Genomic DNA, 15,055 nt, shown 5'->3' with positions numbered 1-15,055 from the left:
ATTTTTTTTACTTTTCTTTATTTTTTTTGCATCGCTGTTGCACGCCCGGTCCAAGTCCAGGGGCCGGCTCGCCGCCAGTTCAGCGGCAGCCACAGCCCTCCACCACCATTTCCTGGTAGTTTTTTAGCACCACCTTGTCGTGTTCGTCCAGGTAGAGCATGGAGATGGCGCTGAGCTCCGTGGGCACACAGCACGCCTTGGGAATGTTGGTGTTCACCGAGTTCACCAGCGTCTGCACGATGGCGTGGTTGGTGGAGTTCAGGTGGTCCGCCAGGGGGAAGGGGCACTCGCCGTGGCAGTAATACGCCTGGTAGCCGGGGGGCGCCACTATCCAGTCGTTCCAGCCCACGTCGCTAAAGTCCACGTACAGCGCGTGGCGCCGGCAGTTGCGGTTGCGCTTGCGGCCTCGCTGTTTGGGGCTCCGCTTGGCCCTTCGCGTCAGCGGGTGACCCTTGCCGTCGTGGCCGAAGGTGACCAGCAAAGGGCGGAGCTGTTCCCAGTCCTCGTCCGCCCCCTGATGCAGCGAGCGGCTGACGCGAACGTGTTTGTCCTGGTGTCGCGGCGTGGCGTTGAGGTGCAGCACCTCCACCGCCAGCCCGTGGTTGGGCAGGCGCTCCAGCGTCCACCGCAGGACGGCGGGGCTGACGTCGAAGCTCTCCCAGCGGGAGGCGTTGTGGTGGACCACCCTGGTGTCCAGGAGCCGGGTGATCAGCTGCCCCGAGCCGCCACCGGGGCCTCCCGCCGGCGGCGGCGGCGGCTTCAGCACCTCGTACACGTTGATCCTGTGGAGCCCCTCCTCCTGGCCGGAGGGGGCGCCGCCCGCCGCCTCGTCGATCTGGTGGCGGTAGAGCCGCAGCTCGGCCGACGACAGCAGCTCGTCCTCGGGGATGCTGCTGAGGTTGAACAGGAAGCGCAGGGGTGGGGCTTCCCGGTGGCGCGGCCGCTTCTCTGTCACTTTCTCCGTCACCTTCTCCATGTGTTCTGGAAGGGCACAAGCACATGGCGACCGTTAAGGATTTGCACTCAAATAAATCACGATTATATTATCAGGCTGTCATCATTTAGGCCCAGACATTAATTTAAAGTAATTATTGTTGAGCCCCTTGTCACAATTTAGGGGGAAGGAAGGGGGGACGACACATGAAATTCTCCCCCCCCCCCCCCCCCCCCCGCTTTTACCAGTAATAAATTTCTCCTTTAAGTCCAAAGTAGATCCCCGTCACCACATTTGCACCCCTGCTTGAGTCATAATGTTTCATAACATTCCTTCATCAGAACAGAACAATGTAAGCATTGGGCCTTTAAGGGAAAAAGTGCACACCCACACGCACATATGTTTATACAGCATATATATATACTGTATATATATACTGTATATATATACACGCGTGTGCATAAGTGTTGTGCTGTGCTTCTGTCCATCTATAAGCATCTGTCCACCACAGAGCGTTTCTGCAAGCCCTCTGCTGAAACATGCATCATAGGCAGAGTGGTGATTAACGTACCACAGCTACAGTATAAACACAGTGGAGATTTCTGGCAAGATCACCATTGTTGGAGAAAGGAATGTTGTGTCTACTATTTTCCTGCTCCAACCTCCCCCCCCCCCCCCCCCCCCGTGTTATTTCACACCCAGGCCTTAATCTCGCCCAGGTGGTTTTCATTATTAAAACCTGCTGTGTTTTTGATTGGCTTTGCAGTTTGTTCACTTAAGACATTTATCATTTTCGTCGTGTATAATGGTTAGATTCAAACGATACACAGGAGTCGTGTTTCTCTGAACCTTGATAAAGCCAAGATGAAATATACGTCAAATTAAATGTGTATGAATGTATGAAAATGTTCAGATAAAGACTATCAAAGCGAATGTATTCCTCCTAAATGGTTCCTCCATCATGAACTTCGTTATTGCAGAGTTTAGATCTATTCGGTTTTGCATAGGTTGTCCAGTCGCTACTTGAACGGGTCTATCGTCACACAATAGCTCTTACACTGTAGATGAAAACGAGTTCTCCCTCCCGCTCACTAGGCCCTAAAGCATGTGATTAAAGACCCTTTCACTCATAGTTCCCAGTGAATCACTGGGATAACCTTTCAGGCACCGCTAGTAGTTTTCACTATTCACACATGTAGCTACGTTCAACATTTCGGTCTTGCCGCCTTCGACAGATGCAATTACGATTGGATAGTCGAAGAGAAGGCCCAGCAGATGGCGGTAATGCAACACTTATGGATGCCAGCCTCGATAAAACTTGAGGAGTTCCGTTTTTTCGGAATCTCTCTAGTTTCCAGACGTTCCTAAAAAAGGAGCTTGTTTGTTAACCAAAATAAGCTGTATTGATATTGTCATCGAATCACCCGAAAAGCCTTTCTGTATTAAGATAAACACACAATTCCCCGATTCAGATACGTCCTCAGCGGAGTATTGGGATTTGTTTGCTCGATCTACGCGAAAGCGTCTTACGTCAGAAGGTCGTTACCCTCTACGTGCCGCTCTTGGCAATAGAAAAGCCGTAACGGTAACGGCAGTGACCCGGAAAAGTAGGTCTGGAGCAGGCAAATTGCTGGAGCAGATTTCTCGAAACATCAATCCCTGTTCCGATTAACACTTCAACCAATTGAGGAAATCTTCCGGAACTTTGCAGGAAAAAACTGCATTTGTGAAATGAGATTTACATAGGGGATCTGAGGGTAAACAGAGGAATATGCCTGTAGAGCGTAGCACAAACCAAAAAGTACACACGAGGTCAGGCCAATGTGCACGTGCACACAGAAAGACACATAATTGCATTATGAGAAACTGGGCCTCTTTATACTACATTCTTTCTTCTTGAAAGGTTTATGTTGTTGGTGTTTTGGTGTGAGTGTGTGCTGTAGGTTTTCGATGTATGTTAGTGTGTGTCATACTGTGTTGGTGTGTGCTACTGCATGTTGGACTGTGAAGATGTTTTAGTATTCTTTCGGTTTGTTGTAGTGTCTGTTGATATATTCTGGACTATATTGGCACGTGAGTTGATTGTGTTTGCGTATAGTCAGTCTACTGGTGTATCTTGCCATCTTGTGTTGCCGTGTGTTAGTGTATGTTGTTGTGTGCGCTATAGTGTGTGTTGGAGTATGTTAGTGTGTGTTGACGTGTGTTAGCTCAAATAGCTAGACAGGGCCTATTAAGGCTGACTCATGCTGGTCGGTCAAGCCTCCCTCCTCCTGTTGAGGGTGGGTGCGCTGCGCCGTCTTCTCACTACCCTGCCCTGATCATTTCCTGCTGGGCCTCCACATCGCCCAGCCAGCTGTCACTGCTACGTTGCAAGCCAGCACCTTTGAATGTTTACCATTCAAAGCACTGCACCGCACTGCCAACTGTTAATCCGACCTGGACAGGAAGATTGGGGCCTAATCGAAGCCCTCGCCCCTCTCCTTTAAAGGGTTTTGAGTGGCCCATCAAGACAAAGAAACTTTTATTTTATTTTCTTCTTCGCCCACTGCTGCGTTCGGAGCACCCACATTGTTAGCCAATGGGAGATTTTATTTGGAAGTGTAGCATTTAAGATAATTGCATGTGGTAGACCACCATTCTAAAAGAGCCCGCCGTATAAACTGGGAGGCATGAGAGGGTAGGTGCTAAAAAGCTTACCTCGGGCTAACGCAACATCTTATTTAAGGTCCTGTACTGCTAGATGGGGCAGACGTGTTGACTTTGACTGAGCAATATGGAGAAGTTGCTTTCCTCTTCGGCATTGAACCTAACACTCTTTTGCCAAATGAGAAGATTCTCTTTTTTTCCAGCAAATACACAAATATGAGGTGGCCTATTTTTGCCTTGCCTCCTCTGCACGTACCTTCATGGTGGAAGCCCCTCACAGTGTTGGCCCGGCTGGCCGACCTCTCGGGGTACTCGAAGGCAATGTCCGGCGCGCCTGCGTCCTCGGCCTCGCCCGACTGCAGCCGGTAGAGGTCCAGCAGGTAGCGGGGGATAGTGGCCGAGCGGCTGGGCCGGGGCCTCCTCTGGAGGCCGAACATGTGCAGCAGAGTGGCCTCAAAGTCCCGCAGCAGTTCATGGCTCTGGGCGGCCGAACGACCCTGCAGGTCCGGCACTTTCTTCTTCCCTTCCTCAGGTATCAGACTAGCATGGTTGCTCTCTCCCAGCAGGACTTGGCATATTAAAATGACCATCAGCATTCGATTACCAGGAATCATGATGTCTCTGAGAAGAACAATAAAAAGATACAAAACTAGAATAAAAAAAATGTGGCACAGCATGAATAGGGTTAAGAATCACCCAGTTTAAGGGAGTGCACTAATTAGCTGTTATATAGTCCGGTATGTCTTGTTTACAGTAGTTGACCTAACCCCCGTTGATCAGATAGGACCGTTCGATTCTTATCTTTGCACATCCTCAATGGCATCTGCCGGTTTAAAGAAACTGCATTTTGAATGGAATCCGACCCCCCCGACCTCCTCCTCCACCAGCCTCCTCGCCCTCCTCCCGCACTGTGATTACACTAATAGGACAAGCAGCCCTCCCCAGGTTATAGGCAAATTCTTAACCAAACGAAGAGCTGGAGAGTCCTCTGAGCCAACAAGCCAACAGGCCAACAGGCCAACCACACAAAGTTGACAATGCAGAGGACGCATCCGATACTCAAACGGACGGGTCACATGCTGCAAATTGAAGTGGCTTGGAGTCACTTACTTACCGACAGAAAGTAAAGCATGGGGAAACAGTCCATGTTTGTGGGGAGAAGGAAAGGGCCTCGATCTTCCAGGAAATTCTACGTGGAGTTGGGAGCCAGCAGGAGACCGTTTGAATGACCCTGTTCCTGAGAAAAAACATGAAGGAGAGGTTTTAGACTTAAGACACAGAAGAGGCAGTAGATACACATACTGTTATTGTATGTTATGCTGTTTTTCCCAGAGAAAGGGCAAATTAAAGTTCAGTATCACTCTTTTTACAAAAGGGTAAGAGTGAGTGAGAGAACGAGAATGGCAAATGTCTTCATAAGGCTTCGTATTTTTTGAGGTAAATACGCAATTTATATTTACAATCAAAATCAGAGGTATGTATCCCAAACACCTGAGATTGACCCGGGGCACTTTCAAAACAAAACAGGAAGTTACAGATATATACAGTTTATTTAAGGAGCCAATGCTATGTTACACGACTATTAAACTACTGCTGGTTTCAGTTTATGGCTTTCTCCGTGGAGCAAGTCAGTATCAGTTGGGCTATACGTTCGTTCAGAAACAGCTTATGGAATAATAGATTCACTTGTTTTTACGTCCAGATAAAACATAACCTGTGACTATTATATTACTTGCTGCCACACACTTATAGGAATATATCGATGAGGGTTACTACCGAAAGAATTCAACTCAAATGTCTCGAAAAAAAGGATTTATAAAGGAAAAGTGAATAAGCAGTGCAAAGAGGTATATAAGTCAGATGTGTTATTTATGCTTTACTATCAGCCTTGACAAAACAGATGGTTAGAGTTAAGACATGAAAAGGCCAGAATCTAAACTGAAGTTAAAACAAAATTGTTGGTTTAAAAGCTATCCCTAGAATGGACCACTGTTGGGTTCAGATATGGATTCTTATACAGGTCCTCCTCCTAACAAGCCAGTCTCACCGCCAATGTCACCGTACACAGTGTGTATCATCATGCTGAGAATCGGTTGAACGAAAACCAAAAACACCGGGACAAAAAACGGTAGTTGACACCCTAGCTTTCACAAGCAACAACAAACAACTCAGGTCTGGGTGATCTCAAACTGCACAATCCACATCATTGACGCTGAGTAATAAAGTTAAATACATTTTAATGGCCCTGGGAAAGCCAGCTCACTAGAAATCCAGTTGGTTTCCAAGCAGTGATCCAGAGCGACGACGCGAGTGTTTCCGTCACCGCTTTGGACCCTGCGCGTTTGGAGGTGGACCAAGCATTACAGCAGCTAAGATGCACATCAACAAGAATGCTTCAAGTGTAATACAGTTTCATGGCACAGGGTTAAGGTTTGGGTGTGTACGTGTGTGTTTCTGTGTGTGTGTGTGTGTGTGTGCGTGTGCGTGTGTGTGTGTGTGTGTTGTCTTTTTTGTGTTCGTATCTGTGTGATCATCTGTGCTCCAGCATTGGCTCTATGTGTACATGCAATCAAGGATTCTTATTCTCTTCTCTTTTTTACTTTGCTTACGCCATTAGAGTTTGACCTCTGGACGACCTCTGACTTTCAATTTCAAAAGTGTGTGTTTTGATGACCGTGATGCAAGCATACACAGACTCACTCATCATGGGGGGATTTCCTGAACCGAAGGCTTAACCTGTGTGGGTTCTTGAAACTGGGTGCATTCAAGTGAGTGTACGAGTGTCTTCCCCTTCCTCCCTTGCACGTGAAAAGAGCGGTTGCATTGAGGGGGACGGTTCAGAACATGATCGCCTCCATTACCCATGGGGTGGTGGCGGTGAATGGAGGCTGCAGGCTTGTGTATGTGCATGCGTGTGTATTTGTGTAGCAGTGGACGTAGGTACGGGTGTGTGTGTGTGTGTGTGTGTGTGTGTGTGTGTGTGTGTGTGTGTGTGGATCTAAGACAACAAACGATCATTGTACAGAGAGAGCCTCTGTCTTTAGTATAAAGATTCATAACTCAAAAAGAATGGCCGTACAGAAATCCTCTTCTACCTGTAACCAGTGACTGACATGCATGCCTCAGGAACAGGACTCTAGTGTGTCTATAACGACTGACTAAGTCCTGGTATTCATTTGAGGGCAATTAACTAAGATCGGCTTCAATTGGTGGAACTTAAATGGGTATTTTAAAAAATACATATATTTCATACTTTATACACATATTTTTTTTTGTTACGCTCCAGACTTTTGTACTAGATTAGAATACATATATTGCAATGCATGCAGAGCTGTGTGCAGGTTCATCAATTAAGAATCTCTATACTTAATTGTATTGGTCGAATTAAGAATCTCTATTCTTAATTGCACACGATTAACTGTCGGCCCATGTTACCAGAAGATCTACATATTTGACCAACAGAAAGCGTTTGACATTTCACAAACTGCAAACTTTCTCCATTTACAGTTGTTGATTTGTGTGGTTATTTCGTGACTTTAAGCAACTGAAATGTACCGACGACAAACTCAAAAAGGTAAAAATATACATATTACAATGATATGAATAACAATTACCATTTTGCAAATATTTGTAGCCTAACGGTCGGTATATTTCCATGAAAAGTAAGATAAATTCTGAGCGTGTTTACATTGCTGGGTAATTGATTGTCTCTTGTTTTTTCTTTTTTTTAAAGCGCCTCTGGATATGTAAGATGTGAAAGATAGAGCCTATCATTAAAGGTTGAGCCTATGTTTAAAGATATATGTTGAGTAGCCTATAGGCTTCAACTAAACCATTCAGCGGTCAGAGCACTCGCGGTCCATCAGATCACTCGATCTCAGCATGGCCTAATCTATCGAGGTTTGTTATCCCCTTTTGCTATGAAAGCTATGCGTCCTTATTTCACCACGACACGAGGATTGAGCTAACGTTTACAAAAACAGACCGGTTCTATGTAGGCCTTAAACACCTACACGGGACTACGGGTTAAGTGAAACATGTGTAAGAGCTGCAGACACCAGGCCTTGTCATGTATCTACAACAGTCTCTCTGAAACAGATCGTTGTCCAGAGAGAGAGAGAGGGAACAAAATATACGTTGTGTTAGAACAATTTATATCACAGAACGGATTAATTTCCCTGGTTACACATAAAGGGACCGTGGAAACGTTTCGCCCTCCACCCCCCTCTCCTCCCTGCCAATACGCGCACAGGCCTCCGTCTAATCGATACAAGACCTCGGTCTCTAAATAGAGGAATAGTTCTAAGTGTAAATGAACACGTTTTGGCAAGTAGATGATATAGCTAGGCGGCCTAGGCCTACATAAGCGAAATAAGGCAGAAGTAATTGTTTTGTTATCAACCCTTATTAGTCTATGTATATAATACGTAAGTAGGCTATAGACAATTGAACGGGTTATGCCAAAGCAATATACAACAGAGAAAAAAAGCATAGGGCCTAAGTGATTTAAGTTGTTTAAACTAAAACTATAGGCTCAAAATTAGGGCTCCCTACATCGGATAGGCCCGCATGAGTAAGCTGTAGGCATATCCAATGTTTATTTATGGAAGACAACATGCAATTACTGAATTTTTTTTTTTTTATTTCTAGTATAAACCTTCCTAAGAAATACCACATCATGTCCCCCCTTGCACAACACGCGTACCGCGGGGAACACTTTAAGTAGATACAGGTGTCCCGGGTTGCGAAAATAGCCCCTCTTTTCAAACTTCCAAAAAGTGACCAAAACTGTGCAAACAAATACACGAACTCTGTAATAGCTCAGAGAGAGAGAAAACCCAGCGATTTGGCTGTAATGTTCTGGTTTAAAAAATGACCTCATTACGTTGTTCTGTCACTGCTGAACATTCCCTGGCAGGAACAACACTTCTAGAGTCTATAACCTATTATGCTCACCGAGCCGACATAGCGTTTGGAGTTCACTTCTGAGCATATGTCATAAAGCATGAATATGTGTAGATGAGTAGCTTTTTCACTTCATATCTTATATTAAGTTCTGTAAACCAGGCGACAGACGCAACGCTTTAGGAGATCAAGCTGAAGGCGGCCGGTCTTTGACCGACGCGAAATCCGCAATCATTAAACACCAGAGATAACTGACACAACTGAAACAGGTAATCTATAACAGCAGGGCCTACAGATTCAAGGTTCAAATGCTTTTTAATACACGATCGCCACTTACCATCAGTAGAGGTACAGGTATCCTCGGTGTGGGGGGGAAACAAAATGAATAAGACAAAAAGATGGTGCGAGATCCGTCCGCGCAATGGCAGTCCAGGTGCAGCGAGCCCTACAGAGACTGACAACAAATCATGTTGCTCTTTAATCCCTTCACGACTCTTCTTTAAAAAAGACCAAGAGGCGAGACCGTGACCCAGAGACGCTAGGGGCGGTGTGTGTGTGTGTGTGCGGACGCTTCACGGTGGCGGCGGGCTTTGCTATCTCCACCGGTTCTGCGAAGGAGCGAAACAGCGCGCGGACAAGGCGGACTCTCCAAACTGATCGAGCATCTATAACTTCTTGCAGTTTTTATGTGGCCGCCCCAATTTACCCTCCCTCCCCGTCTTCCCCTCCGGCCCACACCTCCCCCTACCCACCCCTCTCCCCCTTCAAACGTCTCCAACACCTTGGATAACCCCCACGCTTCTGATGCGTTTGGATTTGCCCCTATTTTACGCATGCGTCTCCAGATTAAAAAATATCCCTGGAAATTGCCTGCAGTGAGATTTTTAATTCGGTTGGGCGTTTTTTTGTGAAATATATAGTGTTGTCTAGTTGGGCGCGCACAGGTCCTCCAGGTCGTGTTTATTTCGTCACGCAGTGTCACACGAGTGTTGCACCACTATTCCGCTGTTAATTGTGTTACTATGGAGACGGGGCTCTGGTGGGTTGTTTGAGAGGGCTACAAGTGTGTCTCTGGAATTACACCCACACTTAAAGTGTGCCACCTGGAAGCCATATGGGAAAACTGCAGGTACCCGTAGTACATGTGACAAAATAAACCGAATAGAAAGTAATTCTATTTATCTATAGTCCGATTGATTATTTGTTTTAGTGCTTATACCTAGACTTAAAAAAAAGAAGATTAATCTACAATCTTTGACTGAAGTTTAAATCATAATTCATCTTCATACTTGGATGCTTTTAACCAAGGGTAAAATTAATCAATGAACATAAAATAACAAAATAGCATGGAAGCTTTGTTGACTGACCAATGCTGAACATATTTTTATGTATTGGAAATATGTGTACACAGAAGTGTCCTCTGGGGTGACCTTATGGACCTCACGGCAGTTCAAACAGGAAGTGCCATGCGGTGATCCAGGAACCTAGTGATGCCGGTAGTACTCTTCCTCGCTCCCATTTATTTACTCATATGGGCCTCGTTCCTAAACCCATCCCTCCTCCTCCTCCTCCTCCTCCTCCTCACGGAGCCTGTCTCAGTCACAGAGGTCCATGAGGAGTGGTCACTATTGTTTCACCTTCATTACCTCTCCCCCCCCTCCCCCCCTGCCCCTTCACTCCCGTATGACAATACTGTCGCATTAAACCTTGTCGGTGTGAAAGCATCTTGAATTACTACTAGTAGGCTATACTGCTCTCATGACATGGACCATTTTGCATCTGACGAGTCTGAAAGGTTAAGCAGATGAGCAGGTATTCGTTAGACCGCTGTGACTAAGTATTTATTTGCCAGCTTATTTGTGCATCAGTGTGTGTAAGTGTGTTTTCCCATTCCCCTCGCCCCCCCTTTTTTGCTGTCTCCTTCTCTTTCTCTGTGTGTTTGTGTGTGTGTGTGTGTGTGTGTGTGTGTGTGTGTGTGTGTGTGTGTGTGTGTGTGTGTGTGTGTGTGTGTGTGTGTGTGTGTGTGTGTGTGTGTGTGAGTGTGTGTGTGTGTGTGTGGGTGGATATGGATATGGATATTGGTGTTTGAAGGTGAATGTGTATGTGTGTATACCTGTGTCTTTGTGTGTTTGTGTATGTGTGACTCATATAAGTTAGTATTTGTCACCTTCTGGTGGATTCCGTAGTTTGTCTTGGCTTCATAAGTGACCAGCCTTAGCACCATTACTACCAGCTGTTTTCTGGTTTTGAGAATTTCTCAGAAATATACAATGCATGGTTACACATTGGTGGATTGAAATTCAATGTCGTAGCTATGAGATGTAAACAAGGAAGAGAGTTCCCTGGATATTTTAACTAAAGTAGTGAAACGACGACCTCATCATCAAAATAGCATTTTTTTAGAAGTATTAATTTGACTGTGAATACATGTAAAAATAAGTGATAAAAAAAAAATCGAAAAAGGCTGTTTTTTGGGAATGCAAGCAGTTTAAACATACAAAATTCATAGGAGATAGGGGATAGGCACCTTAAAATGCCAAATAGGTCTAATATCATGAATTGGTCCTATATCATTGTAACAACTCCAGATAAAAACACATGATTTAATGCCGCATTAACTACGATGCTATGATGCAATGTTTATGGTGTAGAAAGCCTATTGAGCACCATGCATTCTCACAGTTTCCTCTTGACAGAGCTCTAACCCATGGAGGTGCCCTCCTAACCACTTTATTATTATTCCAACCATAATAGTTGACAGAATAATAGTTCACAGAGAAGAGAAGAAGGGCTTAATTTAAGTGCTATTATGGGATGGTAGGGTTTGTTTTATGACATGTTGTGGACAGAAAAAGGCAAAACACCATGCCCGATTGAACCAGATACGCTGGACATGATTGCCAGGTAGCAAAACGTCTCTTTTAAGCGCATTGGGGCTGGGAATCTGTTATTATAATCATGTATTTGTCATGTGACACATTAACTCACTATGTATGAAACCCATGTAAATAAACAATAATTTGATTCTTAATTTTTTTTGTTTTTGTTTTGTTTACAGGCTTGTTGAAAATTAGTTTTCACAGCATGCACATACACAGCATCTTTTTTTTTTTATTGTTATTTTATACACCCACATGTTCCTCAGAATAAGTTATATTCTTTATATTTAGTTTATATAGTTATATTTATTTCGGTCATATATTGTGCTGTATTTAGTCCAAAACAAATAATTCACGTTCTTACCTTACCACACAATTTAAATATCTTCCACCAGCCGAATGTGTAAATAATGAACAACAATGAAAATATATGTTATAGGAGAGGACTTGTATTTAATAAGCTCATCTCACTTTAATCCTCTGAACAACTTATAGACGTTTAAGACCCAGGAAACATCTATGTTAGTTTGTCTCATGCAATCTGCTCTCACAGTGAACACTCTGACACAACAGCAATGTTATTGAGTGGCAAATGGACCTAGCAGACGCTGAGACGTGCTACGGGCCAAAGGTAAATCGCTCAGTTCCTGCTGTCACTGATGTGTGGCTATTAAAATATTTGTACACTGCCAATGTTTCCTGAAGGAAACCGCAGAAGCCTAAAGCAGCAGCAACTCACTGAAGCCCCGGATAAGAGCATCAATGAATCTGCTTAAATTTAGCTGCATGTATACCTCCGCTTTTAGCATCGGTGGTCACAGTTATTATCTCAAACATAAGTGCAGCCTAGTTTGATGTTGGAGGTGTTTATGGCATCAATCACTGTTCTTTGATGGAGCTTTAAGGGACGATTATCCAGGGTTGGTTACTTTGGTGGATTTGGTTGCTTTTCCCCCCTATTACCGCAAGGGGGTTCCTCCAAGCACCTCTCGTTTGGAAGAAGTGCCAGGGGCACCTGTTGGATGGGGATGTCGACCCACTCCTCGGGTTGTGCTAACCAGGCTTCAGAACAGGGTTATTTTTAGCCCCTTACCGTAGCAGGGGGAAAACGTTGGTCGAATGACAGACTGAGGGACTGATTGAGTCATGAAATGAGTATGCTTATTTTACTACTTTGACGTGTGGGTAGGCAAGCACATAAATAAAACCGATATAGAACCGAATTCTACTGTAGGAACAAACACGATGGCTCTGTGTACTATTTATTTCTGTTTTTGGAACATACACTCTCAAGTTGTCCAAAGCCCGATGAGCCTTTAAGTTAACACATTCACCTCGGTTATCTTGTGCCGTTTGTCCGAGGCCATTTTTGTTCACCGTCCGCTTACCAATGCTATGTGTGTGCTAATGTGCTATGTGTGTGCTCAGAGACTGGGGGGGGGGGGGGGACGACGACGACTTGGGTCACCAAACCCCAACTTGGAGCCGCTCACCTGTGAAGGATAATCGTTCATCAGCAGGAACTCAAAGGTGACCTGCTGATCAAGCCCTCGCCCCCGCCCCCGCGCCGGTGTCATAACAAACCTTTATCCGCTGGTTCCGCCTGTCTTCCTCTCCTCCTTCCCAAAGAGTTCACCAGTGCAGGCACGCGCCACGCGGCCATTGATCAAAAACTCTCACTGGCCTCTGTCTCCGGAACATTCTTCAGCACAGACGCCTCCCGTGCCGCCGCGGTGCTACGCCAAAGCACGTTGTACAACAGTAATCCCTTAACACGCCCCTATGAGCTGCTACTCAGTAAGTAGTGCAAGGGTTGAGTGAGGGTTTAAGGGGGAACTAGCGAGAAACAGTTCGAGTAGTAGAGGGAGGGGGGGGGGGGATGTTTAGTGGGGGGGGGGACTGGACAAACTATTTTAATCCCCATAATGGAAATGGCATGTAAACCCATGAACGTAGAGGTAAACAGACGGGAAACGGAGACGGATGGGATGGATTGTGAATCGATTTTGAGAGGTCGTCAAACGTCCCAAGCCGGCCCCATCTTCCAGAACAGATGCCCCTTGTTGAGATGTAATATCTGCTGGCTGGGGCCTGTTTGAAAACCATCAGGCCGCATAACACTCAGCCATGACTGATCATCACCGACACTCCACGGAGCTCGGCCCTGGCCGTGTGAGCGGGATGGGACTCACCGGCCTTGGCACGTGCCAAGTGATTGACGGCAGTGTAGTGTCCTTCTGTCTTCTCCTGTCACTTCATGCGAACCTGCCCCTCGCAGATGTTATCAAGCGCAGGGCTACTCAAGTGAGTGGCGGAGTCTGAGAGCTCCTTTATTTAGTACTCTGGCCCCTCTCCTCGATCTGGTGGGGGCCGATGGACTCTGGATCCAACAGTGTCCAGGCCTTGGCCTGAGTGTGGCGGCACCTCAGGGCCGAGGGCCTGGTGCTCTGGCTCTCCTGAGGGAGGGCTCCCATCCCGAGAGGTTCTCAGTGGATTAAAATGCTTTCCATTTCATCAATGCCCCGCATAGGGCACTTCAAACACCCAACCCCGCCCCCCCCCCCCTCCCTTAATGTGAGTAATGAAATGACTTTGCCCATGGCAGCTAAGGTCGCTGAGGACAGCCAATGGGCCAGCAGGGATGTTCTGGTGATAGATAGGACACCACACTAGGGGGTTGTCTTCTCCAGTGTGGGGGAAATAGTGGGCTACTTTCTGTGTCTTGAGAGAGACCCTGTGTACAATCTCAGGAGCTAATGAAATGAAACGTAATGAAATAATGCAAATTAGAAAACAGAATTAGCGGAACAGAACATACAGAAGTAAACCGCAAAGTAATCACTAACCTGATCCCATCCAGTGCATTTAGATATGACATGAGCTCCGCCTCCAAGACTAATACCTGCTAGTTATTTGGTGACCACTCACAGTCCTTTTTTCTTTTTCACTCAGCCAATTAAAATCACTTTAAGATACAGCCATTTCAGCTGGACTCGGTTTGCACAAGCCACCGTCTAAATAAGTATCCACTCCACTCACAAAAGTTCTCCTAATCCAATTGCCGGTGGTTGGCAGTCTCCCAAACGTAAACACACTTCACCCAACTCTTTGACCCCTAATAGAAACAAAATGTGAGAGAGACCTCAGCTGAAGCAGTTCACTAGCTGGACACGACTCCAAAAGGTATGTCAGTGATATACATCTCAGTGAGTGTCATGAACAGTTTATACACCGACCGTGCTAAAGCGTGTCACTGGATAAATCGAGGAAACGTTACACGGTTACAGGGTTTTCCCTGTAACGTTTCACAGAAGAAGAGAAGGTATCCCTGGTATCCCAAAGAGGGGGTTTGGGGGTCCATGACGGTAGGGTCAATGGACCCTCATGCCCTCATTTTACTGGTCTGTTGACTTCATAGGATTTCATAGCATAGTGGAGCGATCAAGACACTGTTAAGAGGAGGAGCAAGAGCTCACCGTTTATCTTGGAACCGTGACATTTAATGCAGCATGTAAATCACTCTAGAGACCTGTTACTCCTTCAAGAATGTAATTACATACTTTCAAATAAAACTTGAAAGGGTCCAACTAGTTTTAAAACACAGTGTGTGCTCCCAAGACAGCGAGGAGGAATTTCAAGCAGTTGGAATATGCTAACATCTCTGTGTGGGCGAACCCATGGGCAACAGAGA

General features: G+C 45.7%; 1 protein-coding gene across 1 annotated transcript; it reads right to left on the bottom strand.

Moving 5' to 3' along the window:
- Position 1: 1 nt before the first annotated feature.
- On the bottom strand, positions 2 to 9,173 carry bmp4 (bone morphogenetic protein 4). The gene is made up of 4 exons (XM_060052692.1): positions 8,823 to 9,173; positions 4,695 to 4,817; positions 3,837 to 4,201; positions 2 to 981 (listed from the first exon to the last, which is right to left on the bottom strand). The coding sequence occupies exons 3-4, from the start codon at positions 4,192 to 4,194 to the stop codon at positions 80 to 82; spliced, it is 1,260 nt and encodes a 419-aa protein (XP_059908675.1). The 5' UTR covers positions 4,195 to 4,201; positions 4,695 to 4,817; positions 8,823 to 9,173; the 3' UTR covers positions 2 to 79.
- Positions 9,174 to 15,055: the final 5,882 nt, after the last annotated feature.

This window comes from Gadus macrocephalus, chromosome 5, assembly GCF_031168955.1.
Source record: "Gadus macrocephalus chromosome 5, ASM3116895v1".
Lineage (NCBI taxonomy): Eukaryota > Metazoa > Chordata > Actinopteri > Gadiformes > Gadidae > Gadus > Gadus macrocephalus.
This window is presented reverse-complemented; position numbering and strand designations above follow the sequence as displayed.

Coding starts and splice junctions, on each gene's coding strand:
- bmp4 (XM_060052692.1), bottom strand. CDS start 4,194: ATGATTCCTGGTAATCGAATGCTGATGGTCATTTTAATATGCCAAGTC. Junction 982..3,836: donor GAGGGGCTTCCACCATGAAG/GTACGTGCAGAG, acceptor GTGCCCTTCCAG/AACACATGGAGAAGGTGACG.